The sequence below is a fragment of the Parasteatoda tepidariorum genome, chromosome 6 (assembly GCF_982258835.1).
Source record: "Parasteatoda tepidariorum strain Cologne lab strain chromosome 6, Ptep-v5.0, whole genome shotgun sequence".
NCBI classification, from domain to species: Eukaryota; Metazoa; Arthropoda; class Arachnida; order Araneae; family Theridiidae; genus Parasteatoda; species Parasteatoda tepidariorum.
In genome coordinates this window covers 43748504-43776429 of record NC_141760.1, presented here as the reverse complement: position 1 = coordinate 43776429, position 27926 = coordinate 43748504, and the positions used below count along the sequence as shown (strand labels likewise).

General features: G+C 25.6%; 1 protein-coding gene across 6 annotated transcripts; it reads right to left on the bottom strand.

Annotated features, from left to right (window-relative positions):
- Positions 1-844: 844 nt before the first annotated feature.
- LOC107445686 (uncharacterized) lies at positions 845-27828 on the bottom strand. 6 transcript variants are annotated; one of them, XM_016060154.5, is made up of 16 exons: positions 27528-27828; positions 27121-27214; positions 23607-23666; positions 22613-22729; positions 21170-21298; positions 20148-20279; positions 18388-18448; positions 16171-16292; positions 14684-14806; positions 14423-14602; positions 10561-10692; positions 8323-8451; positions 6327-6387; positions 5352-5400; positions 2981-4040; positions 845-1313 (listed from the first exon to the last, which is right to left on the bottom strand). In XM_016060154.5, exons 3-16 carry the CDS (start codon positions 23626-23628, stop codon positions 1171-1173), a joined length of 2460 nt encoding a protein of 819 aa, XP_015915640.3. In that variant the 5' UTR covers positions 23629-23666; positions 27121-27214; positions 27528-27828; the 3' UTR covers positions 845-1170. The 6 variants fall into 6 exon arrangements, with proteins under 6 accessions (XP_015915640.3, XP_015915642.3, XP_015915639.3 ...); XM_016060156.5 differs by having other exon boundaries at positions 27698-27826; XM_016060153.5 differs by having other exon boundaries at positions 27691-27820.
- Between the last annotated feature and the right edge of the window lie 98 nt (positions 27829-27926).

Below are 27926 nucleotides of genomic sequence, written 5' to 3'. Positions count from 1 at the left end.
AAAGTTGCTTTAAATTATACATGTTTTTTACTAAAAACAGCTTAAAGCTAACTTTTGTACTTAAGACACATTTCATATTGGGTCCTTTCTATTAATAATTTGTAATCTAAAAAAATATATCGTGATGGTGGTTATTTTATTAAAAAAATATTAATATTTTAAAGAGAGGAATCATAAAAGCAATTGCAATCGATACCCTAGATTTAAATTTTTAAAAAACCTGATGGTTAAACTAAATTAATGTTACAACATAAAACTGCGATATTGTGAATCACCTAAAATGCGAAAATAAAAATATTTGATACATCTTGACATAATAATTTGATACTTTAGCCTACAGTGCATTATTTAGTGGCAAAATTAAAAAAGAATAATATGTTTCGATCAATGAAAAATTTTTCCAAATATTAAAATAATGATAACAAAAATTAACTACCAAGATTTTACAACAGTAAATAAACTTCTTTCAGATAATTTGCATTTGGTTTAATGTTTTATACTAAAAAATATATATTTTTATAATCATTTTCACTCAGTACATTAGGAATTAAGTGAAAGCATTTCAGGTTTGAAAAGTACCAATTGGTCATTTCTGCAGAATTTCAAACACTCCATAATTCGTTTTTAAATTTGTTTCAAATATATTTTTTATATACTTTTTTGTAACATTTCTTTATTTTAATTTAGAACTTTTGAGATTTTTAATATGAGTGTAAGAGAGAAAAAAACTCACCTACATTTATATATTGAACATGCAAGATATTAAAACTTAAGATAGAAAAATATTTATGTACTCTAACGTGTTTTAAAAAATATGAGATAGAAATTCAGCAAACAAATAAAGTAATAATGTGTATAATTGTTTAATTTTCAAAAAATATTATACAAGTGAATTACTAGTTTTAATAGTTTCAAATTTTTAATAACCTTAAGAAAATTAAGTTTTCTTAACCACAAAAAAAATCAAAGTTAAAGTGAAACAGTTCAACATATATTTGTAAACAACATATATCAAATTGTAAACCTTAGGATACTAATCTTTAAATTTTTACATCTTTACTTTCATTATACTTTTATAATGGATAAAATATTTTGTCTACTTAAATGTCTTAAGTTTTTAACTTAAGTTTTATTTAATTAACACAACAAATCCCACATTTTTTTCTGACATTAATCCACATTCAAAACAGCATTTTTCAGAGGTTTAACTTTCAGAAATTGAAAACCAGCAATAAGTTTGTGCTGCTCACAAGAATCACCTGGTAAGACTATTACTTGCATACTATTTCCAAAGACTTTATCAGAATCCAGATCTAAAATTCAAATGATGAAAAAAAAATCAAAAAAATTTTAATCATTAACAACATGCATAACAATTAGATTTGCAATGCAACATTAATAAACTATGCAAAAATAATAACTTTTTAAAATAAATTGATATAGAATATACATAAAATGTTAAGATTGCTATGAAGAGTTTGAGCCATTAATAACAATATCTTTTAGACAAAAATTAGGAACAAAGGCATGAATCTAATTTTAAGCTAACCGTTTTAGATACAGTACATTTTATTGGAGAAATCTATTTTTTTTAAAGCATTAATAGTTTAGTCACTCAATAGATTACAAATTTGAATCACATAATATTATTTCAGTTTTCAATGTAATAGTTTCTCAATTTCTAAATTTTTGCACAAAATATGGATTTTTTGGCACAAGATAATACAGATCTCTTGCACAAGGTAATATGAATCTTCTGCACAAAATATTATACATATATATATATAATTTGAAGGTTCTAATGAAATATCTAATAATATAGGACACGTTGAAAGAGGTAAAAATACTTATAAGATAGTTTTAAAGTTTGATAAATGAAATGCTTTTATAGGTTTGCAGTTAATCAGGAACTTATTGTCAAAATAGAAAAAATAGTTTAAAAATACATTAACTAAAACATAAATTAAGGCATATTTTGTTATGTTCTAATAGTGTTATATTTTGTTATGTTAACTAATAGTGATTATTTAAATATTGAATTGCAAGCTGAAAAAAAATTCTAAAATATTTTATTCTGTATTTTTGAACTTATTCAGAATTTATGAGCAATTAATTTAAACAGCACTTAACCCTTTATCTAAAAAATATAATAAATTTCAAATCAAAGTAACTAGAAAATGAGATCACACTTTTAAATAATATAATGTAACTGGTGCAAAATTAGTAAATAAAATGTCCAGCATATTTTGATGGTTACGCCACTCAAGTGGCTAAAAAATAAGCAGAAATTTTACTTTGAGACAATGGAATAAATTAAAATTTTTAAAAAAAACTTTATTATAGAACTAGTGTATACAGTAAAATTCAATAAACAGTAAAAATATTTTTTCCAAAACAATGTACAACAAAACTATTGTACTGCTTTTCTTCCATGAAATTTTTCTTCTTGAAGGGTGTACAGCCAAAGTTGAACCAACATTACAAGCAATTTAGTTTTTTCTTTATATGTTTACAAACAAAAATAAAAGTATTCATGTTCAAAACACATGAATTTTTGCCAAAATATCACTTTAAAAAAAAAGAAAGAAAGAAAGAAAGATTCAAAACTCACCAAAAAAAAATTTGCCAGAAAATTGTTCGTAAGGAAAAAACTATAAAATAAAATAATCCTATGTAAAGAATGTTATCTTTAATATATAGCTTAAATTTGAAATCAACCTATAAAAATTTGCTCAAAATTTGAGAACAATTGACCAGAAATGGTGAAGTTCTACAGTGGATTAAAAGGGAAATTAACAAAATGTCAGTACTTTGGTAATTTTCCAGCTCATAAACTTTTGGGTTGATTATGTTAAGGTATTGTTTAAACATCTTATTACAAAATTATTTTTCTTACATTCTAATTAGGCCTAATAACTAAGAGTTAATATAATGTAAAAAGAAGATTAAGTTCACATTAAACAAACTAAATAATACTTACTAAGGCTGGAAGTATCCAATACGCTTTCAGCTAAAGAGCCATCAAAAACATTCTTCTTTATTCTCTTTCTTTTTGTATGTGGACTAGAGTACTGATCAGTTTTTGAACTACTTGTTCTACTACACGGTCCAAAATCAAGTGTCTCCAAAAAATTATTTGATGAAGGCAACTTAAGAGGAGCTTTGAATAAATCTTTGGTAGGAAATGCTGCTTTATGAGAGAGACGTGAAAGGTTTTTCTTTTTATCAATGGGAAAATTTTTGTGATCAGAATAATTTCCATTCTTAATTTGTGATACATTCTCAGAAAAATCAAAATAAATATTACTTTTCTGTTTTGTTGGGTTCCACAAACTGATGACTGAATTTTCCTTTGACTCACTGATATTTATGTTTGATTTATATTTCGAATGGCAGCTTTTCTCTGCCTTAATACTTTCAATTTCTTGATCAAGGTTTGTTATTTCACTTAAAATAGAATTACATTTTTTTAAAGCTGCTAAACTATTGCTAAAACCATGATGAAAATCACTAGAATCTTTAGCTTTATGATTTGATAAGGAGATATCAAGTTTTTCATTGTGAATTGAAAGATTATTGTCTTTACTATTTTGACTAGAAGCATCAGAATCTGAAAACACTAATGATGAATGTCCAAACTTTTTTTTGCAAATCAAGTTTTTTCTTTCATGATTAGGTAAAGAGCATGAGTTATCATCAATTAGCAAAATATTTTCTTTTTTACAGTTTTGGAAACTTTTTACAGAAGGTGTATGTGAAATAGAGTTTTGATAATAATCTGTATTATCATAGGTGGAACAAGCTTTGTGCATCGAAGGATGAAACATTTTTAAATTTGGTGAAACATTTACTTGGCCTTCACCGAAAATGTTTTTATTTTGCTTGCTTGAAAATTTTTCAGTTTGCTTACTCAGTTCTCCAGTCCGAATAGGTTTAATAAAATCATTATGATCTGGTGCATTTAATAAAAATTTTCTTTTCAAACTGGAATGTCCACATTCCTTTGAACTAATAATTGATCGAACAGAACCACCAATGACCTGTAATTATTAATAAATAATAAACATTAATTAATGGAATGAAATCAAGAAAATATAATAATAAATAAAATCAGCAGAATCAGTCTTTAGTCAAATTGGCACTGTTTTTTTTTTTTTTTTTTTTTAATGCAGCATTGTGAAACATTGTTTACATAATATAATAATTGATTGTTAAGACTGGATTAACTATCAAAAAGGAATTTTTTTACAACAATTATAGAAACAATAATGGTGTTACAAGAAATCGTTTGTAATTTAACAATATAGTGTTAAAAGAAATCTTTTGATTTTTCTAATAACATATAATTCAAAACATTTGTAAAATTATTAAAAAGAAAAAGTTTAGCTAGCATCTAGACAGCAAAAACAACTTCATACAAAAATTTGGAACTATCTTTTTTTGCTATAAAACATGAAAAAACGATCAGACTAATATTTGTTTGGTTAGTTTTTGTAACTCACGTTGCATTAGAGCTACTGGCTAATAAGCCTTTAGTGGCAGCTGGGAATTCCTTCTTAATGATGATTTAAAGAAGAAGTCGGCACATGCGTACATCAATCATAGTTTAGAACAGATAGCAAATGAAGATTTAATGTAATCAACATGTTCAAAATATACATTTTTAATCTATTTAAATTTTCGTTTCAAAAGATACATAAGGCTTACAATCTTTTTCAATCAGTCGTTGAAAATTTGACTCTTTTTAAGTTTATTTTCAAGTGAACACACATTAATAAAATCTTCTTTGATTTTGATCCCATATATTATTCAACAAAAATTACTGTAGCATCCAGCACATAATTTTTTACATATATTTTTAAATTTTAATTAATTATTTTAAATAGCACTTGTGCACACATATCAATATACAAAAAATATTGCATAATTATAAAATATTCAGTCAATTTCCAAATTCTTTAGTATCATTTTGTTGAAATTACACCAATAGTTATTAGCTATAAGTATTTAATGATAGAAAAAGTTTATGAGAATCCTACAAAATATTTACAACATTTGTATGTAATGATAATGCAACCATCTTAAATTATTTTGCCTTTTTTTCTTTGGATGAAGAGATATTTTATTGAATGTCAATTGTAACTTTATTTGACATTCCTTAAAAGCAATATGATTAAAAAATATATATAATTTTGTCAATGAAAAATATTAAAAAAGAAAACAACAATAACTAAATTAAAAACAACTTAAACCACCAAACCTTATTTATTGATTAAATTAGAGGAAAAGCTTAATTTGGTAACAAGAAAGCTAGAAAAAAATCAGATATAATTTGCAAAAGAGAAACTTACACTCTTTTTAGCAGGCAACTTGTCAAGTTTGAGTTTAACAACACTGCCCCTATAAAAAAAAAGTGTTTTATTACATTTCTCAAATTATGAGACAGTCAGTCTTAAAAAAAAATTATAACATAATAATTTAAAATTAAGGTAAAATTAAAAACTTTAAAAGTTATTTTATTAAATAAAGTACTATCACAACAGCCAGTTGTTAGCCAAGTGGGTAATGGAGATTAAAGCTCTACAATTTCATAATTAATGGCATAATGGTGACAAAGAAAAAGGCATTACACACTGAGTACTTTTAGTTTCAAAATGTAACTTTGAATATATAATTATTTTTTCTATTTAATAACAACTAGGACTTGAAATACTGAAAAAAGTTATCACACTAAAAGCTTAAGATATTTTACCACAAAGATTTAAAAAAAACACTTCTTCAAAAGTTTTAATACTCAATGGCAATTCATCATTTATTATTAGTGGTTACAGCTTCAACTAATAACATCTCTAATCTTTTCATTTCATCATCAAAGCTAAAATGACCATCTACTTTATTTCTGTGTTTTAGTCTAATATATAAAATAAAAATACTAGTGCAAATTTGTTAAGATGTTTAAAAAATAAAAGGTAATATTTTTAAGATGCTTAAAACTTAATACAGTTATTTATTTTCAAGTATTACAAACATGAGGATTTTTTTAGCCCAAAAAAGCTCTTAAGTAAGAAAAGAATGTAATATAATTTAGTAATAGGCATGTGTTGAAACGATGAACATATATTGAATTTACTGAATTGCTCACTAGAAGGTTAATTTTATGCATTGCCTTTTCATGTACATGATATACCAAGGCCCGGCCTGCTAATTGCGCATCAAATATTTTTCAAACTCTTATTAGATAAATTATAGTTAACTCAAAATTTGAAAGAAAAAAACAAATTCAATCATAATTTAAGGAATTGAAAAGAAACAAAATGACCCCATACTTATCGGTCACAGATGGAAATAGTTGCTCATGTTGCAGAGAATCACTTTCAGATAAATTATCTAAAAAAATATTGACTTCATATTTCAGAAATGGTGATAAGAACAATAGATAATCAAAATTAAAGTATATATAGTCTTTTTATAAAAACATAAAAAAAACATAGAAATTAGTGTAAAGACAAGCTCTTTTTTCAATTCATATTTCTTCAATTTAATACAAGAACAATAGTTTAAATGTGTTAAAAACTCAGCAGTTTAAATTCTTAAAACTTTAGTTATTTGTGGACAAGTTTAAGATTTTAATATTATCTGTAATCGTTTCTAATAACAATATTTTTCAGATACACTATATAAATCTTAAAAAAATATTATTAAACCACCAAGTGTTGAGCCCCGTTTTAAAATTGAACACAGAAATTTCTCAGCTACTGCTCTGTACTGAAATTTCTTAGCTGCCTTTGTGTAACATAAGGGAAACGGATTTTTCGATGCAGGAAAGCTTGCAACTTGAAGTTTGTAAAAAGTCAGAACTAACGGTCAGAGTCTTGTTAATAAACTCCATTGTTCTAGGTAACAAATATTTCCACATAAAAAAAGGAAAACTACATGCATGCATCTACATTGAAATTGGAAAAACATTGACACTCACAGCCACTAAACTCAATTCGGTGTACCTTAAAAACTGATTTTAAAAAAAAATCCATTAGAATTTTTTAGATTTGAATCTGCATAGAAAATTAGAGGATGTACAACCATGTGATATTGACACACACACACACACACACAAAAAGACTAAATGAAGAATGACTCCACATACCTGACATGTAACTTGAAAAAAAATTTTTTTTTGCAAGTTTGATCCCAGAGGCCATCATTTAAATTTGCTTAAAATTTTTTAAAGCATTAAAGATATTTTTACACCCAAGTAGGGAAATCATAAAATCCAACACATCTTTCTTTTTTTTGATAAGCAGTTTCATAATTGATTTTTTATGCCTAGTTATAAGCGTTTTCTTTTCTAAAAATAATTCTTTATTGAATAAACTATTTTTATACACTATCTCTTTATCACCTAGCACATTTGGATATTTTGCTTCTGATTTAAGTAATTTTAATATTTTAGAGCAAGTGTAACTTTTTGTTTTGGAACTTTTTTGTTGCTTTTTCGCAGTTATTTTAAAATAAAAGCATGAACTATATTTTTTTTAAATCATAATTTCAAATTGATAAACGAAAGGTCACAATGAATAGTCGTGAAAAGAGAAACCGAGCTATTATTAGCTATTTAGAATTTTTTTATAGTTTTCATTAATATAAAAAAAAAACTATTTGGAAATCAATTGCTGTTTACACTCAACAGATGGCAGCACTAGCAAATTGTAAAATTTCAGTGTGAAAAAAATGCAATCTATGATCATACCTTTTTCTTAAGGGAGGAATGGAAATTAGAAGAATTCTTTATGTTTTTAGCGGTGATATCAAATTTTCAACAACAGAGAGACTTAAATGGTCAAGCATTAATGTAAATAGTCAGTAAAAGGTATCTAGCATTAACCTAAATGTTTGAATTATATTCTGAAAAATGCCTTTCTAGTTGCTGAAAACAGTGTAATAAAATACAAAATGAAACAATTGTGGGTTTTTTTTCCACATCACAATTTAAGAAGAGCAAATTTTAAAAAAACTAAAAATCCAAAAAAAATCTGTTTTTTGACTTATTATTTTCTAGATTTTTGAACCTTGCAACATGACATGAGTTTTATACGAAGGAAATAAAAGTACAGTTTTGGAAGAAATTGGACTTTAACTTCATTAATTTTTTTTAAAAAAATGATATCTAAAAACATAAGTCAATAAAAATAAATGTATTTTACGTCTAAAAATACAAGCATCATTCTATAAATGACATAAATTTAAGCCAGCTATTCGATTAATCTAAAAAATATTTAAAAATGTAGCAATTAATATATTTATAAAATTATTATGAATACTTACCATTTCCATTTAAAAATACTTGCAATAAGTATTTACTTGCAGCCACAAGTTCTGGGTTACCATTTTGAAAACAACTTTTAAGGAAGTTATGAAAATTTTCAAATTGAAGAACATATGATTTACAGCTACCTATAAAATACCATTAAAACGCTATAAGATCTCTTAAATTGACATAATTTTAAATTGATTAATTTTAAGCAAGAAGCAACATATATTTTTAATCGAAGTTAACTCTAATAAGAAACTATATAAAACACAAGCTGTATTAAACATAAAGATTCCAGCTTAAAATCCAAACTTTTCTCGCAAAAACAAGAATTAATTTTCACGTGGGTTCAATATCAGCCGATTTTTTGAACTTCTTTAAAATACGTTGAATTAAAAAGTTATAATTACAATAATTGAAAGAAAAATTATTATTTTCTAAGAAAATTTTGAAATTCTTAGAAGCTAAAAGAAAATCTGTTTTATTATTACAAATAAATTTAAACCTAAGACTTGGGTCAATAAATATATTCTTAAAAATTTTTAAGTATAACTTGGAATTAAAATGTGTTAAACAAATAACATTAAAAATAAATTCTTTTTTTTATCGTATAAACCAATTAAAATTTTTTCATTATAAAGTTCAATATAATAATGATTCATATAATAATTTCAAGATCTAAAAAATTGGCGCCTTTATTAGTCTTTATTAAATTAAGTTATTCAGCATAAATATCTTCAATTAAATCAAAATTATTAGAATCAAAAATAATTTTATGATAATTAAATTTGCTTCAATCAATTTCATACTTTGATTGGATTTCATATTTTCATACCTGGATTAGCTGCCATGCGCAATCTTGTTTGGAAATTAATATTTAAATTATTATTTCATGATCTGGATTTTATTGATATTTTAATGGAGTTTCTGGTCCTGTTCCCGTAATGGTTAGTTTTATATATTTTTAAATATTTTTTATATTTTATTATGTATTGATTAATTTTTTCTTTTCAGGTTTATTTTATATTAATATGGATTATACAGAAACTATTAGGGAAGATTAGATTAACTTATGTAACATAAAAATTTTTGAAAATTATCTATTTAACAAACAAATGTTGTTTTTACAAACAAATTTAATGTATCTCAATGGGAAATTGTTATTCAAGTGCATCTGCTAATATTTTCTTACATTTTTATGAACAAAAATTTTTACAACATAATTTTTTAATTGGGATTAGACTTATTGATGATTTAATTATTTTTGATTGTAATAATTTTGAATAATTAAAGATATTTATCCTAAAGAACTTTATTTAAAAAGACTAATTCAGATGTTAAAGGTGCCAATTTCTTAGATATTGATCTTGAAAAGTTTTAATTAGATTATATGATAAAAGAAGAGAATATAAGTTTAATATTATTAGTTTAATTCATTTTAATTCGAACTAATTCAGCCAATATTGAAACAAGCTAGGAGGGGATAACAAATTTACATCTGTTCCTATACATTATTTACATCTGTCCCTATACAGAAGGGAACAGAGTATAAAATGCAATAATCTATTTAAGTGTTAATTTCTTTTTAAAAAAATTTATAAAAAGTTTCTATCTAAAAATAAATTGTTATAGAAAAAAGTAATTTAAAAATAATTAAACATTGATGTATAATAGAAGTCCATCTTAAATAAACAACATTCAGACCAAATTAACAAAACTAGAAAATAAATTTTAAAAATTTAATATGAAGACAAATTTGTCCAATCAGTTTATAATAATTTTGTAAAATTTATAAATTAAGTCAATAAGAAAAAAATTCAAAGTTCTCTAAAAATTTTCAAAAATATCTTTGCAGTAATAAATACTAACCAGTAATAAATTTTTTTAAAAAATTCTAGGCATTCTAAAAACAAATTGTCCACTTATCTTTAAAATAATACTTAGAGCAGATAGAAAATATGTTTGCAAAGCAAAGTTTATGAAAAACCATTTTTTCATACAAGATATACAACAATATAATGATTTTTTAAATATTTCATGATTGTTATTTTTAAAATAATAATTAGGGGAAAAACATATCTCTTGTCAATTAAAAAATTTTCTATTTTGCCATAAGGAGGTGCTAGTAAGCTAACTGTAAAAATTTTAAATAAATAATCAAACAATGGAAAAAAAATAATATTTCAAAAAATTTAAATTTCAATAAATCAAAAAATTTAAATTTCAATAAATCAAAAACTTTTATTACATACTATGCGCATCTATACAATAAGCAAGTGTTAAGATAACTCGAATTTTCAGCTCATCATTAAGAATTCCAGATAAAAGCAATTTTATCATTAAAGTTAGTACACCAAGCTTACCCAAAATGGCAGCATTTTTATCTGAAACAGAAAAATTGTAATTTAATAGCAATAATTCAACAATTTTCTGACTACAGTCATAAAAAACTAGGAAAATAAAATTAGAGAAACTATTTTCTCTAAAAAAAAAAATCAAGTTTAACAGTAGAAATTGTTATTAGACAAAAATTACAATAATTCTTCCGAAAATTTATTTTTTGAAAGAAATGAAGAAGGCTCAACGTAATAAAATAAAAGGAAATAAGCCAGAATGACAAAATTTACATCTTCAAGACTTTCTAACACTACATCCACAATATGTAATAGAATATTTTTCAAAATAATAATTTATTTCATATTGTGCAAAAGTAAATATCATTGAGTCATCCAATGAGCATGCCTAATTTTTTTTATTTGTTTATTTATTTACTTGTTTATTACACTGAAGAGCCAAAAAAACTGGTATACCTGCCTAATATCGCGTAGGGCGCCCGCGAGCACGCAGAAGTGCCGCAACACGACGTGGCATGGATTCGACCAATGTGTGAAGTAGTGCTGGAGATAATTGACACCATGAATCCTGCAGGGCTGTCCATAAACCAGTGGGAGTAAGAGGGGGTGGGGATATCTTCTGAACATCACGTTTCAAGGCATCCCAAATATGTATGCGATGTCGTAGATTTGATGTTTTACCGGAATTCCGATACTCACTGTATACTCGTGAAATGGTCGTACAAGAAAATCCAAATTTCATTGCTATCTCGGAGATGCTATGTCCCATTTGCCGTGCGCCGACTATAACACCACGTTCAAACTCACTTAAAACTGTATAACCTGGCATTGTAGCAGCAGTAACCGATCTAAGAACTGTGCTAGACACTCGTTGTCTTATATATGCGTTGCCGATCGCAGTGCTGTACTTTGATTGGCTCCATACCCCTTTATTTGCATACTCATTCCTGTACCAGTTTTTTTGGCTCTTCAGTGTATATTTCTCTACTTATTGAAGGAAATCAAATTTTTATAATTATGAGCAATTTTTTTTTCAATTTAAAAAAAAATAAATAATATGTATTTATAATCTTAAAATAAATTGTAAGTACAATGCACCAAAAAAAACGGACAATTCAGAATAACTTTTGATGTAATGATTGGATCTTTACGTTCTAAGATTCAATCTTTATGATTCGAGGGTTTGATCTCAATTATACTACTTAATTAGTGAAGATGATATTTTAAATTACGAAATCAGACACAAAAATGCACTTTCTCTGAATAAACATACCGTTTTTTGGATACATCAGGGATGAGAGTAGTCAGAAAGTAAAAAAGAGGAAATCCAAAAAAAATTATATATATAAACAAAAATTTGACAAAAAAAGTGCGATTTTTAAACTTGTAAACCATGTGAATATAAATCCCGATATGAGACTTTTAAATCACGTAAATATGAAACTCTACATCGAATTTAAAAAATGCGAAAATACAAATCATGATTTTTTAATTTTTTGATCACGATGCATAATTTTTAAATTGCGCGATATTACAACCACAAAAACGAATCACGATATTGGATTTTAAGTTCACGTGAATACGAATTGCTACATAGGGCTTCAAAAGCTCGAAAACACAAATCGCGATATTGATTTTTTAAATCTCGTAAGTAAGAATCGCACTGTACAATATTTAAATCGCCTGACTAAGAATCGCAACGTTCAACTTTTAAATCAGGTAAATACGAAAATCAAGATTTGATAATAAAATCGCGATTTTAAAAATGCATAAATACAAAACACGATATTGGATTTTAAAATGTCGTAAATAAGAATCATAATATACGATATTTAAATAGCGTAAATAAGAATCGCAATGTGCAACTTTTAAATCGGGTAAATACGAAAATCGATGATTGATATTAAAATCACGTGAATAAAAATCGAGATCTGAATTACGAAAATACGAGCTATCCAGCCGACGGATAAAAAATACGGAAAATCTTATTTTCTGTGCGTGAAATCGGAGAAAATAGCTAAAATAAGTAAAAATGCGGAAGGGTTAGCAGCTAGGGCGTAGATTGAATTTTCTGTTTATCTTTGAAAATCGTAAATAAATATAATTATTTTACTTCAATGATTGAATTTTAAAAAAAAAACGGGATATTTATTAAAAAAAACGAAACTTTTAGAGAATCGGAGTTTTTGATAAAAAGGCTGAAATTCGAGAGACAAAAAAAATCTCATCCCTGTATAAAGGTCAACCAGTTTTATCCCAAGGAAATGATTTTTAAAGAAACTTCAGAGGGAGGAAAAGGGACTTCAATAATTTCCCTCCGCGGAAAATTAAATTCCTCATAAAACATTTTAACTTGTGCAAAAAAAAAAAATTTCAGCGGAAATTAGCGGAAAAAATGGAAAAATCTGAAAAAAAGCGGAAATCCGCGAATCCGCGGAAGAATCTCATCCCTGGGATAGATTTCAATTTCCAAATCAAAAAATCGAATCCAACAAAATCGGTTGTATAGTTCCTGAGAAATATAATTTCAAAATTTTAAGTTCCTGAGAAATATTTTTTAAAAATAAACAATTTCTCAGGAACTATTTAACTGATTTTTGTCTGCATTTTGCAATGTAAAATTACTTCCTTTAAAATGATACACAAAATCGTATGCCTTATCATTCAAAAATTTTTCACTGATATTAAATAAAATAATAAAACATAATAAATATTAAGTAAAATTTTTTTTTTGTATGGAATTATATCGTTAAATAAACGAATTTTATAATTGAATGCAAAAATTTTTCAATTTGCTAAACCCACTGGCAGTACTACATGTAAAGAGTCTTATTTTAACCTGTAGTCTTCTCCGTCTAACAAGACCGGTTTTCCATGTTAACAGAAAGGGGAGAAAGGGGGTCTTTAGGGGAGAAACCTTCGCCCATTTTCTAACCCGCCAGTGGGTTAAGTTCTTGATATATGGCGTAAAGTAAAATTAACGTCATGAGGTCCAAACATTGGATTGCTTTCCTGATCAAACTATGAGAACTATATTTCCCAGATTGCGACTACCCTCCTATATTTTGGGGGTCAGAAATCCAAATCCATATTAAAAAGGTATATTTATTCCAAGAAAGTGTGTTTTTGTGCCTGATTTTGAAACTTAAAAATTATCGGCACTAATTAATTAGCATATTTTAGCTCACCCTTTCAGCAATTACTATTGAGCCCTAGAAATTGAAGATCTAATCATTAGATCAAAAGTTACTCAGGGTTGTTCTTTCTTTGAAATTTACATAAATTTAAAAAAGAAGTAATAAGTTTAACTGCATTGAAATAGCATGCTGAAATTTTTGTTAAACATATTCTAATAATAAAAAAAATTTCAGCACTACGTATCTAAGTTGGAATCTTTTACAGGAAAAAAATTATAAACAATAAAAATGGTAAAACCTTCATAATAGTTTTAATTGTATATAATTTAAATTGAATTATAAAAAGGTTTTATATATATAAAGTGTTTAACTTTAAAATAATTTCTACAATTATGTATTCGTTCAGTTTCATTAATCTTTTAATCTGAATCATAATACTGACAATGTAAACAAAATTACTAATTATATATTACTAATTAAATATTACTAACACTTACAAGAATTTTGCAGGAAAAAAAAGAACAAATAGAAATTGTGTGGAAAAACTTAAATAATTAATTTTTAATAAATATCTATAATAAAGAAATAAATATCTATAATAAAGATGAGAAAAAAATAATTACCATTTTCACTTGCAACAGCTGTAATGACACCAATCAAATTAATCAAGGATTGTAATGTACATTTCGAAACAACACTGTGAAATTCTGTTACATCTGAAACAGCTAAATCATAATACTTTTGAAGAGAACGTTTTAATACCAATAAGCCATCAGAATCAGCAAACTTCTGTTGACTCTTAACTACAAATGTAATGATTAGAATATTAATAAAGGATTACAAATAAGAATCACCCTTTTAAAATAATTAATAAATAACGTTACCATTGTTGGCCACACACAGAGATAAAAACGATGATAATGATCCAGAGAGAGCAGTATCAGAAGATAATTCAAACAACTTCAATAATCGTGGGAAAAGTACAGAACAAGTTTCTTGGTTTGGTTCTAATGGGTATGGTATAAAACATTTCAGTTTGAATTAATTAGCAATATAATACAAGAACTCAATATTAAAATTCAAAAAAATAATGAAAACTCATAATTTCTACAATTAAAATTATACAAAGAAAACAAAAATCTATCAATTACTAAAAATATATTTGTTAAATATATATAAAATACTTTTTAACTTTTTTCCTGAAAGTATATTACACTTAATTGTATATTAATTCAGACATGCTTTTTTTTAAATTTATTTTTCTTTCTTTAAATCGCACCATATTGAACTAAGGGTAAAATTTTCAATTTATTGAACTAAGGGTAAAATTGGAACAAGCCTCCATTTCGAGGCTTGATGAATTTGACCAAATAAGATTATTTTATACATGGAAATATTTGATTGGGAATTATAGCATGGCTCTAGCCATAATCTAAAAATCATCAATAGATTCATACTGGGAAATCAAAAGTAGGTTACTTGATTTGTGGAAAAATTCAGTAAACTTCAACTCTTTTGAATAAATGTATGGAATGTTTTGCAGAGTTGCTTAAGTAAGATACCCTCTATGACAAAAAAAAACAAACATAATCATGCTATAAAAGCTTGGTTACATGACATAAGCACTGGTCAATGTAGTCTATACCAATATATCTTCAAGAATGTATTACAACAAACGAAATAATTAATGTATTTGTCGACATAGACAAAAGTATAATGTGAATAAAAGCATAATTATTTTTAAAAAATTAGGATTTTTTTTAGATTTGATCCAATTAATTATACAGCATAGTAAGCAGAATAATATACATGCAGGGTATTTGCTACAGTTTATATTTTCAAGTTCAAGACTTTCCATGACTAATTCCAATAATTTTTAATGACAACAAAGTTAGTATTTTCTCCAACAAAAACACAACAATAAATTTAAAAAAGCATTATAATAACATTAATTGAAATGGTAGGTATAACCAAAACTGTTATACTCTGCATCTTCATATTTATAAAACAGATTTATTTAAAAAACAGAGTAAAGAAAGAGTTAAATAAAATAGAAAAGCAATAAAATAGCTGAATAAAAAACATAAGTAATTTTTTTTTCTTTTTTCTTCAGAATTATATTCTAAAGATACTTTTCTTGTTCATCAGAAAGGAAAGAAATACTCATGAATTTTCTGTTCTCATTTTGGAACCTCTATAAAAAGATATCCTACTAACATTAAAATTTTAAACAAAAATAGTTAAAAATTTATTTTATTTATTTCATTTCAATTTTTCATTTCTGAAAAAAAATTATCCTACCATAGAATTAAATTTATAATTAACACTATAACAGGTAAAAAAATATAGATATATATTTAAAAAAATATACCATTCTGCGGATTATTTACAGCAAAGCACAAAACAGAATTTGCACTTATTAGTATATCAACAGGCGAGTCACTTAACACTGGATTGCTAAAATTATTACATATGTAGAAAGAGGCACTTTGTCTACAAAAAAGAGAATTAATAATTAAATTTTAAAACAATACTAAAAAACCCCATTGCTAGGAAGTACTTAGTGTTTAACATAATCTTATTTAATATAGTTGACTTTATTATCAATCATTAGTATATTATCAATCATAAGTATATTATCAGACTAAACATTGCAATTTATATTAATACATTAAAATACTATAAATGATTACTTTGACGTTTCAAAATTATTACTTTGAAGCTTTAATTTAATAAAATATTAATAAACAACCTTGAAATTTTTTATTTGATGGCAAAAAGAAAACTTAATTTTCTCCAAATTAACTCCAAAGTTTCAAAACATAATGAATTATATCACTTAGAATAGATTAGAAATAATAACATATTTAAGCACCATAGCTATGCAAAATTATACTTAATATTTTTATTTTGAGTATATGATTAATGGATTTTGTAAGATCTACATCAATTAGTTCACAATAAGTTACATTTAACAAGAAAAAACTTTTAAAAAAATTGCACCCTTTAGTTACATTCATTTGTATAATTGAAATCTCAACTATTATTAAGAGGCTAGATTTTCTCCTTTTAAACAATTTGTTTTGTTTTTTTTCCTTTTTCATCACAAAGTATAGGATGAGTACTTACCCCACAAGAAAAGAGTCAATGTTTTCAAATATTTTATTTAAAATGTAGCTTTTTTTAAAATATAAACATGGGTGCTATTATCTCACCGAACCCAACTCAGTAGATGCACACGCACGAATTTCATCAAACGTGTAAAATTATTGGCTCTTTCATATGCTATGAACTGACAGTATGCCAAAATCTGAATGAATTATGTAAATATTGAATAGAACAATGTGAAAAGTAAGCTTTCACATAATATGGGGCAAAAATGGAGATGGTAAAGAAAAAAATCTCATTTTTGAAAAGGGAAAATTAAGCACTTTTTAAAAACAACCAATGAAAAAAGCAGCTTTAAGGGCTTTTAAAAAATTAAAAATAAGCACTTTTTAAAAATGTTACGCACCATGTTTAAAAATAATTTAATAGGTCGCAGCAAATAAGAGTAAATTAATTGTGATTGTTTTTTAAAAAATTGGTCAACTACTTTTTAACTACACATTTCAAAATCTCCAAATATTTGAATATTTTAAAAACTTTTTAACTGTATGCTTAAAATACATTTAATGAAGTAATTTCAAAATATGTGTGTTTTAAAAACAACAATAGTTTTCTTTTAGCTCACTAACTAAATATACAGAATAAGAAAAAATAAATAATATAACAGATTTTACCATGACCATTACTCACAAACTAAAATTACTTTTAAAATGTTATTATATATGATGACATATGTGAGAAGCTATTAATTAATTGCAATAAGCATTATTGCAATAATTTAAAGAATTTTCCGGAATGTATGAATTGAATAGTTTTATCTGGTTTCTGAAGAAAAAAGCTGTTTATAAAATTATTATTTACAACATTTTACTTAAATTAAGCTTTGAATAATAGGAAAGTTATAAAAATAGTACTTTCAGGCTATTTTGTTTGTGCTTTTCGTTGTCTTCGTTTTTTCTGTTTGATATTAATGAAACTTTCAGTATAAAAATTCATGGTTTAATAGTTTAAAAATAAGTTTGTAAGATATCATAGCTAAAATTATTAGTTTAAAAAAAGATAAACTCACTTCTCATTTGTGCCACAGTCTTGCAATCCCTTTTGTTTAAGATATTTAACCTGATAGTGACTTTATTTCCGACAAATAAAAAAAAAGCATGTTTTATCAGTAAAATATACTAACATGTCGGTAAGTAACAATACCTCAGCAAAACTCTGTAAACAAATGCATGCATCTCCATTTTATTTTTAGGCCTTTAATTTCAATTATACTAATGTAGAAAATTAACATTTAACCCATTTATGCCAACAATAAGGTCATTTAAATCATTAATGTTGGTGACACTTAAAATGACTCATGAAATAATTTTAATACAATATTTTGTGTATAATTTATGACGATTATTATTTAGACTCCTTATGAAAAGAAAATTAAAACTGAATATAATCAAACTATTTATTGTATTAATCTATAACTTACTCAAATAATTTAATAACATCTTGAAGAAATCCAATTTCTAACATTAAACTTTGTGCCAGACCTAGCAAAATATAATGTATTTAAGAGTAAACTGCATTAGAATTTTTAAAAAAAGCATGTTTATATTCTGGAAACTAGAAGACAATAAAATAAGAAATAAATAAATTTAACTGTGGTACTTAATGTAAATAAAAAAAATTTATAAATTTCTTTTAATAATCAATTATTATACAATGTTGAGAAAAATAATCCTTAAGAAATCTAAACTTTAATAAAGAAAGCATACCAAATTTCAGCTACGTGAAATTTTTTTTCTTCATAAAAGCATTTATACAAATAAAAATATTATTTGTTTTAAATTTCAAAGAAGTTCTTATAATGGCTTGACTAAACAAGAACATGATACATTATCTAAAACACATAATATTTCCTGTTTTTTATTTAATTTATAAAACACTTACACTGATGGAAAAAGCTATTATCAACAGCTCACTGACTTTGAACGTGGTCATGTAATAGGGCAGCAAGAAAATGGAATTCCTTTCCCTGATATTGCAAAAAGACTGAGGAAAAATTTACCCATTATGTTGGCAGCAGTGGTCAATGGAAGGTACAGCTTCAAGAAGACCAGGTTCTGGACGGCCATGCAGCACTAGTTAGAGGGAAGACCTCTGTGCACGGTGCATGGTTGTAGCACAACGTACTGCACCTAAATCAAAAATTTGAGCTGCAGTAACTGTAATGACACAATGAACTGGTACAAAACGGCTACTTCAAGTACAGCAGGATACCCTATAACTTGTGTTCCACTCACTCCAAACCACTGCCGTTTACAACATGAGTAGTGTTGAGTGAGAACTCACTGAAGGACAGAGTGGACATCTATTGTGTTTTCTGATGAAAATCAGTTCTTGGTACCAGTGATAGCCATATATTGGTTAGAAAGAGGCCAGGTGAGTGCCTGCTAACAACCTGTCTCCAGCCCAGATACCCTGAACCTACACCTCGAGTTATGGTCTGGGGAGCATTTTCCTGTCACAACAGGAGCACTCTCGTAGTTATTCCACGCACCTTGACTGCAAATTTGTACCACAACCTAGTGTTTAAACCTTTTAATTACCATTCAGGAGCAGCATTCAAGAAGCTATTTCCTAACAGAATAACGCTTGTCCTCATACTGCTGTTGCAACCCAACAGGCTCTATAAAATGTTGACATGTTAACTTGATCTGCTAGATCCCCAGATCTTATACCAATCCAGCATGCATGGAACATCATTGGATGACAACTTCAGCGATATCCACAACTATCCCTGTATTGACTGACCAAGTGCAACAGGCATGGAACTCACAAAATTACATATGGCATTTGTATGACACAACATTTATATGATTTGAATGGCATCTGTATGCCAGTTTGCATGCTTGGATTCAAAATTCTGGTGATTACACCGGTTATTAATGTACCAGTACTTCACATTTGAAATGGTTTCTTGAAACTTCAATCAATTAAATATGTTAGTCAGAAAAACGCATTGCCAAAATTTCATTACTCTACAATAATTTTTTCTTGGTGTCAAGATTTTTTTTTTCCATCAGTGTATTTATATTTATAAAAACAATTGTTAATATAAGAATCACAAAAAATGCTTTTTTTTTAATAATTATCAACATGGGTTTTAAAAAAAGAGATAAGAAAATGACTATCAATAGAAAAAAAATTGCTTCAAATTTAAAAAGAAAAAATTAAAAGGACACTTACTGTTTTGGAAAAGGATAGAAGATGTAAGCAAAAGTGAATTTTTCAGTATTACAGGAGGAAAAGAAGGTCTTTGAATTATTGCTTGAAGAATTAGAAAATAATCTTTTTTCGTCAAATGCATTTGACTATGAACTAAAAAATAAGAAATGAGTCAGCTAGTTGTAAGTTATCAGCACAAGAATCAAAAGAACTATGTTGCGCTTAGCACTATATTATAATGTCAATGTAAATATATAGGAATAATTTAGCTTTAACATACATAGAAGCATATGAAGATATTTAAAAAAATAACACTTAAATGCATAAACAAGCTTACTTATATTATTAGTTACATATTCGAATAATAATATGATGAAAAGCATTTAAATAACACTCAATTTAAATTAAAATTACATCTTATAATGAATCACAAAAATACATTTAAAAGGCAATCAATTCAAGTTTTATAAAACTTTTTATTTACACTTACTTTTTATTATAAAAGTTCAAATTCATCATTTATTTTTCTGATTCTCATATTTATATTTTATACGATTTCATTTCATTCCACTGATAAAATTAAATAATAATGTAATAAATTCATGAAAACAGCCTAAAAATAGATAAATAACTTGAGGAATTTTTCCATTTGCCACTTTTAATACTCTTAAAGTGATATGTTGCTTTGCATAACTTTAAAAAAAATTACATTTAGTGCTATTTCTTGTAACAAAAACATTTTATGAAAACTAGCATTTCATGAAACAATGATTCTTCATTACATACTTAAAATATATTTTTATGAATCCCAAAAAGTAATCAAAATTACATTATTTTACAATTCAGAGCTTTATATTAAATAAATTGCAATATTTTTGCACTTTTTAATTGAAAAACTAAAATAGTTCTAAGGAAAAGATGCAAAAAATATTGTTTTAAATATTTTAAACAACTTTTCTTAGTCATTGTTTAGAAATAAGTGTCATAAGTATTCTTCACCAAACTTTTAAGAAAGGTATATATTTTAATTAATCAATAAATACCATTTTCATCAATGATAAAAGCCAATGTTTTCAACAAGTGTTCTAACAGGGTTGTACTATCTGTGGTAGAAACAAGTTCAATAAGAAAATCAAGTCCACCTTCTTCTCGAAAAGCATCTTTTCCACAATCTACCATTAAAAAAATAAATTAATATATAATGAATCAGAATTATTTGACTGGAAAATAAGTCACAATTATAGGCTTGTGAAATCTTAGATTAAATTAATATTTACTGCTCTTAAAATTTTGCTAAATATAATTCTTTTAAAAAAAAAAAAAAAAAAAAAAATACTATATTACTTCCTTTTTAAAATATGCATATTTCTTGGATTTTATTCAATGTAATGTTAATTATTTGTAAATTTAATAAGTTTAAATATAACTTCTGTCAGCTATTTTTTGTTCCATAATTTTAATTATAAGTACAAAGAATTTGAGTAAAGTAAGTTTTGTAATTTTTATAAAAAAACAGCAACTGTTCAGCAAAATAAAAGTAAAAAAATATTTTTCTAACTCTGCAAAATACACATTATGAAATTTTCAAAAGTATTTATCGAGCAAGATAGCAATCTAAGTTCAAAAGTTTCATAAAAACTTTTAAATTTAATGAATCAGTTGTAAATATTAAATGCAGAGCAATCTAGCATTCTTAACATATAATAAGAACAAAAATATTACTAAGAATACTATTATTTTCTATCTCAAAAAAAAAAAAAAAAAAAAGACTGCTACTAAAGTGTCCCAAATAATAAACCATCTTATAATAACACTTATTAAAAAACTTGTAATAATCATTTTATGTCATAAGTTCATAGCATTCATTGATACTATCCATTAGTTATCAGACATAATGGTATATTTTTTATTCTATTTCTACATTAATTATAAAAAATAAAAACATTTTAACCATAAGAAATAAAAAGTATTACCTCAATCTTGAATTTTCATCATTAATAAGAAATAAAAACATAACATTAAATGAAGCACATGGTAAAACCTATTTTTTAGGCATTAGACAAAAATCCCCACAGTGTAAAATGCCTTTATTTATTCATTTGAAAATATTGATAAAAATTCAGTCATTAGTAAATTAATTCTATCTCTGTCATTCAACTAAAAACCATAAGCATTTTAACAGCCTATAAATAACTAAAACGAGTAAAGATGCATTAAAAAAATTTCTTGCAAATTACATAAAAAATTAAAACTGTTAAATTCTTGATATTTGAAGCTTCCTTCACATCATAAATTATATGATTTAAATAAAATACCATTGCTAATTTCTCACGTTGTGTTCATAATTTTGTAAAACTACTGATAAAATAATGTCAATAATTTATGAGAAAAAAAATTAGCAGAGGGATATGAAATTTTATATAAGATATTATAATATAGCAATTATATAGAGCACTAAAGCAAAAAGATAATTAAATAGCATTTACCTTCATTAACACAGATATCAATAATAGTTTTTAATGTTTCTAAGATTATAGGAATATTAGTTGAATCTTCATGACATTTAATGCATGACATCAGATTCTGGAAGTCCATAACTAAGTCTAAAAACACAAAAAGTTATTTTTCAAACACATATTTATTTTTAACACAAATTCAGCATAGTTAATATCTTTTAAAATAGAAGTATTATTCTTATTTAAATAGAGTTAAAATCAAATATGGTACAGGGTCTACCACATATATACATTGAGATGAAAATTTGTATAAAATAAAGTTTCAACCAAATATTAACACTGTCTCAATCAGGAAAGTCATAAGTTGACATAACCTTTGAAAATGATAAATCAAAATTTCATGAGCATTCTTTTCATTAAAATAAATTTGTATATTTATGGAGTTTTACAATTTATTTAATAATAGTAAAAGTGACATAAAAATAAGGAAGTTGAGATAAGTAACAAGTTCATATAAGATTTGAAAAGAAAAAAAAATTAACAGCTTACAATTTCTTTTTAAATTGTGATTTTCTGAACTAAATTACAGACGATAATAAATTAAAACATTCATGAATAGTTCATGAACAGTTTTGAGAAAACCTTTTTCTTTGTTACAAAAATTAATTCAGGAAAAAATGAAATAATCAAAATAATCAGAGGTATAAAAAATTTTTTTTTAAATTTATGATGTATTTTGTAAAAATACAAAATTTGTATCAAGAATTTAAAATGAAGAAAAAAACACCATAGATTTAAATATGATAAAACATATATATTAAGAAAAGAGCTGGTTAACATTCTTTAAAGTCAAGTTTAAACTTTCTTATCTGTTATAATAAATTATAAATTCAAAATAACAAAAGAATAATATATTCAAGGAAATGAACACCAAACAATTACAAAAGTTCCCTTCCTTTAATTAATGAACAACTATTAATTCAGTTGAAATATTAGAAACTAAAATTAAAATAATCATACATACTATTATATTTTTCTAGATCCATTTATTTGAATATCTTCATACTGCCAACTATTTATGAAGCTGAAAGAGAACTTAAATTTAAAGGAATATTCAATAACTTTAGTTTCAAATATGTTATGAAAATTATAGGAACAATAAAAATCCTTTTAGGTATTTTTAGTTCCATCATGTCTAGTTTAATTCATTTCAATATATTATTAAATAATATATTTCATTTTATTTCAATAGCAAATATTACTACTTCTGTGCATAAAATAAGAAATTTTAGAGATTTTTTTTTTTCAAGAGCAATTTGCAGGATTTGTTTATCATATGGATTCCTCTGTCTAACAATATCAAAACAATACTAAAACAAACATCAGAAATAATAAAGGAAGACCAAAATCAAAGCCACTCCTCAATAATGGAAAAATGACAGAGCATTAATAATTGAGAAAGAATTTTATTAACAAGTATTCTATCACTCGTTTTTCAAAATAAATGAAAATGAAAATTTATGGAGATTTGATTAAACATTAAAGGAATTTTCATTTTTCGTGTACAGGTTATGAAGTTCACTGCCTTTTTATAAGAACCAATGTTTTGTGATTTACATTTAGAAATATACTGTATATAAACTTATTTTCAAAACATTTACTTTAAATTTCTGTTCACAAAAAAATTTACTTTACACTAAGAAGATAATAATTAAATTTTTAATTTCAACTACAGATTTTGCTTCCATAAAATAATTAACTCAATGAACCATAATAAACTTTAATATCCTTTCAATTATGCCTCATTCCTTTTATTGCTTCGTTTTGAATGAGTGAACATATAAAATTAAATTTATTGTGTCAAATATGGCTTTGTTGCAAAATCTGAAATAGCACATATATACTCGAAATCACAAAATCAGGCAATGATAAAACCGTGTCTGATCCCAAAACAAAAAGGAGAATATAAAGGAAGTAACAAAAAAAAGGAAGAAAGGTCATCAGGGAAAGAATTATTGAACCTATGTTTAATATAAGACAAACTCAAAGATATATTTGTATTGAATAAGAGAGATTGTGATAGTAACGTTAGCATTATTAACTTTTAAAATAACAAAACAACTAAAATAAATGAGTTTGACAAAGGTTATAAAAATTTTAAAACTTAGAAACAAGTATAACTTTTATGATCAGGTCACATTAATAAATCATTTCAAGATGATAAAATAGTGAACATTAATGGTTAAAATAATATAATTTTTTACAAAAAATGCAAGCTTTCTTTTGTAATTTACTTCTCTAAAACCAACCAATTTGCAAAGTCAAAATTTAAAAAAAGTTTTCTTCTCACTAGTTAAAATTTTTAAAGAAAAGTAACTACCGTATATTCCGGCGCATAACGCGCCCCGGCGTATAACGCGCACCCGTAATTTCTAATTACTTTTTTTAAATTTTAAAATATACTCTTCGTATAACGCGCACGAAAATTTGGATTGTACATGTGCAATATCTCGTCTTTCAAGATCGTAAATAAAAAGTATCTTTTGCAAAAATAAAAGAACTGAATTTGACATGTATGTGAGGGTTGAATTGAAGGAGCAATAATGTGATTCTGGATGGACAAAAATGGTGTTAAATTGTGGGTAAAAAACATCTGGCAAATCCGTCCTGGTTGCGCTAGAAAACCACAAAGCCTTTTAGAGTGGAACATGTTTAGGTCCCACCTTACAGATAATACAAAAAATTTTTTTAATTATAATACAAAAAAAATTTAATAATTGTAATTGATAGTGGAAGACGAATATAATGAACTATTTATGTAATAACGAAAATCAATGAAGTATATAGGTAAAGGTATGTTATTTCTTTAAAATAAAAGTATTTTTCTATATTTAAATTTTTTTAATCCATAATTTTTTATATTCGGCGTATACCGCGCACCCGTAGATTCCAATGTTATTTTTTGTATTAAAAGTGCGCGTTATATGCCAAAATATACGGTATACAGCCACGTTGCTTGTTCAATGTTTAATTGCACTGTAATCTTTCACAGTATTGCCCAAACAACCAAAATTCTTATACTTGCTGCGCATAGATATTTATATTTTTTCAACATCATTAATATTGGGTTAACTTACTTGTTTTTTTTTGTTTTTGTTTTTTTCTAAGTTACATGCACAAAATTAATAATTGAGAAATCATGCATGCAAAAAGATCCATTGACATGCAGAGCCAAGCTAAATATTGAGCCAAAGAACTAATTCAACTATTTTGTTTAGTAATTTTTTTACTTTCGCATTTTTCGTTCTATTTAATTTTTTTGGAACATCCATTTAGTTCAGTGTTTAAATAATAAATATAATAAAAAAGTAGTAAAAAATAACAAAGCAGAAGTCTACTTTTTTAGAGACTTTTCACTTGCTCTTGGCTTATCAAAAAGTACATTTTGTTACGTTATTATGTTTTATTTAAGGCTTGAAAAACATCATCAACATTAAAAAGGAGTTCGTCAACTCAGAAAATTTCAAATAGGAATTCCTCAATGTAAAAAATATCATAAAGGAATTTGTCAACTCCAAAAACATCAAAAAGAAATGTTTTCTAAAAGGATCAGTTGTTCCAGAGGGGTGTAATTAAGTAGAAATTTTATTGATCACAAAAAAAAAATCACTCACCGGGGTTAGCTTGTTAAAAGCAAGCTATGCTCTAACACAGTGTTTCCCAAAGTGTGGAAGTGTACCCCCAGGGGTACAGGAACAGTTCAGCTGGGATATGTATTCTTACGCAAAATATCTTGCAACAAACGAAAATTTCAAAAACTTTTATTTAAAAACAAAGCTAGTCATGAAAATTTACGATTACATATTTTTCTATTGGCCATTTTTTGCAGAGTTAACTAAATAACTAAAATAAAAAATCATAATAATAAAAATAAGCATATTTTTAAAAAAAAACATTCATTTCTTCACTAGTGGTACCCAGCATTACGAAAAATTTAGAAAAAGTACACAAAAGTCATAAGTTTGGGAAACACTGCTCAGCTCTAACAGATTAGCACTGTACCAACCAAGTATTTGAAATTTTTTCATTAAGTTTTGGTTTTTATAAAATCAGAGCTTGTTAAAAGCGAGTTCAAATGTAAATGATTCAGGGTTTTTTTAAAATATTTTATGTGAAAGTTTTTTTTTTTATTTCCCTCTATCTTGTAATCTGTTGCTTTACTACTTAAGCTCACTGAAATTACACAGAATAACACAGCGCCAAGTAGGAAAGTTCTGACAAATTTTGAATACTTCATAATGTGAAGAAAATGACAAGTGTTGTGCAAATGACAAGTGTTCTATGGAACTGCAAAGTGGTGAATTCAAGTATTCCCCACTTTGCCTTTATGTATAAAAAACCTTGCCCTTTAAAATCAGAATTATAGTTTTATTCGGACAGATTTTAATTATTGAAACACAATTTTAGCAATAATAATGAAAAAAAATCTAACAATAAGCAGAAGGATCACAGTCAATATTGATTTTTAAACTTATTACCTCATCAAAGATGAAGAACTACATTCTCCTATTTTTTTTCTCAAAATAAAAACTCAACATCTTGCTTATTCCATCAAATGAGTAGTCAAAATAACTGTAAATATTTTACAATAATTTATTAATATTGATCATAAATTTTTATTTACAATTTATAAGTAATTGAAAGTATAAAAATAATTGAGCAATGTGTAATAATATTTTTAATTCATGATGAACAATATATAAACACCCATTGATTTCGCATAATAGAATATTTTAACTATTTCTAATTGTATTAGTGAAATAAAATACGGTTACGTAAGAAGGCGCGTAAAAACTTTAAGAATAAATCTTAAATACTTTCTTTAAATTTAAGAAAGTTAAGTTATAAAAAAATAACTATATATTAAAAAATTATTATCATTTACTTCGTAAAAAATTAAAATCGTCTGCAATTTTTGTTAAAGTTGCTGTGACAAGTAATTTACTGACTTAGTTTATTTAATCATATTTATCTTAGAGACATTTAAATTAGAGTTCAAAATAAATCTGATTTTAGAAATTCGAGAGCAAACGAAAAGTTTATTTTACTCTAAACCTATTTCGTAAGCCAGAATCTCTTCTCAGGACATAATTTTCAATTTCGAATTTAGCGTTTATTTGTTTTCATATGGGCGAGAACGTTAACAGCTGTTTACTTCTGTAGTACAGAACCTCTACTATTGTTCTAACAAAATTATTCAAAAATTGATATAGTAGAGGACGCTGTACTACTTTTTCATGCATTGAATTTTTTCTGCATTGAAAATTAGTTCAATTGAAGAAAC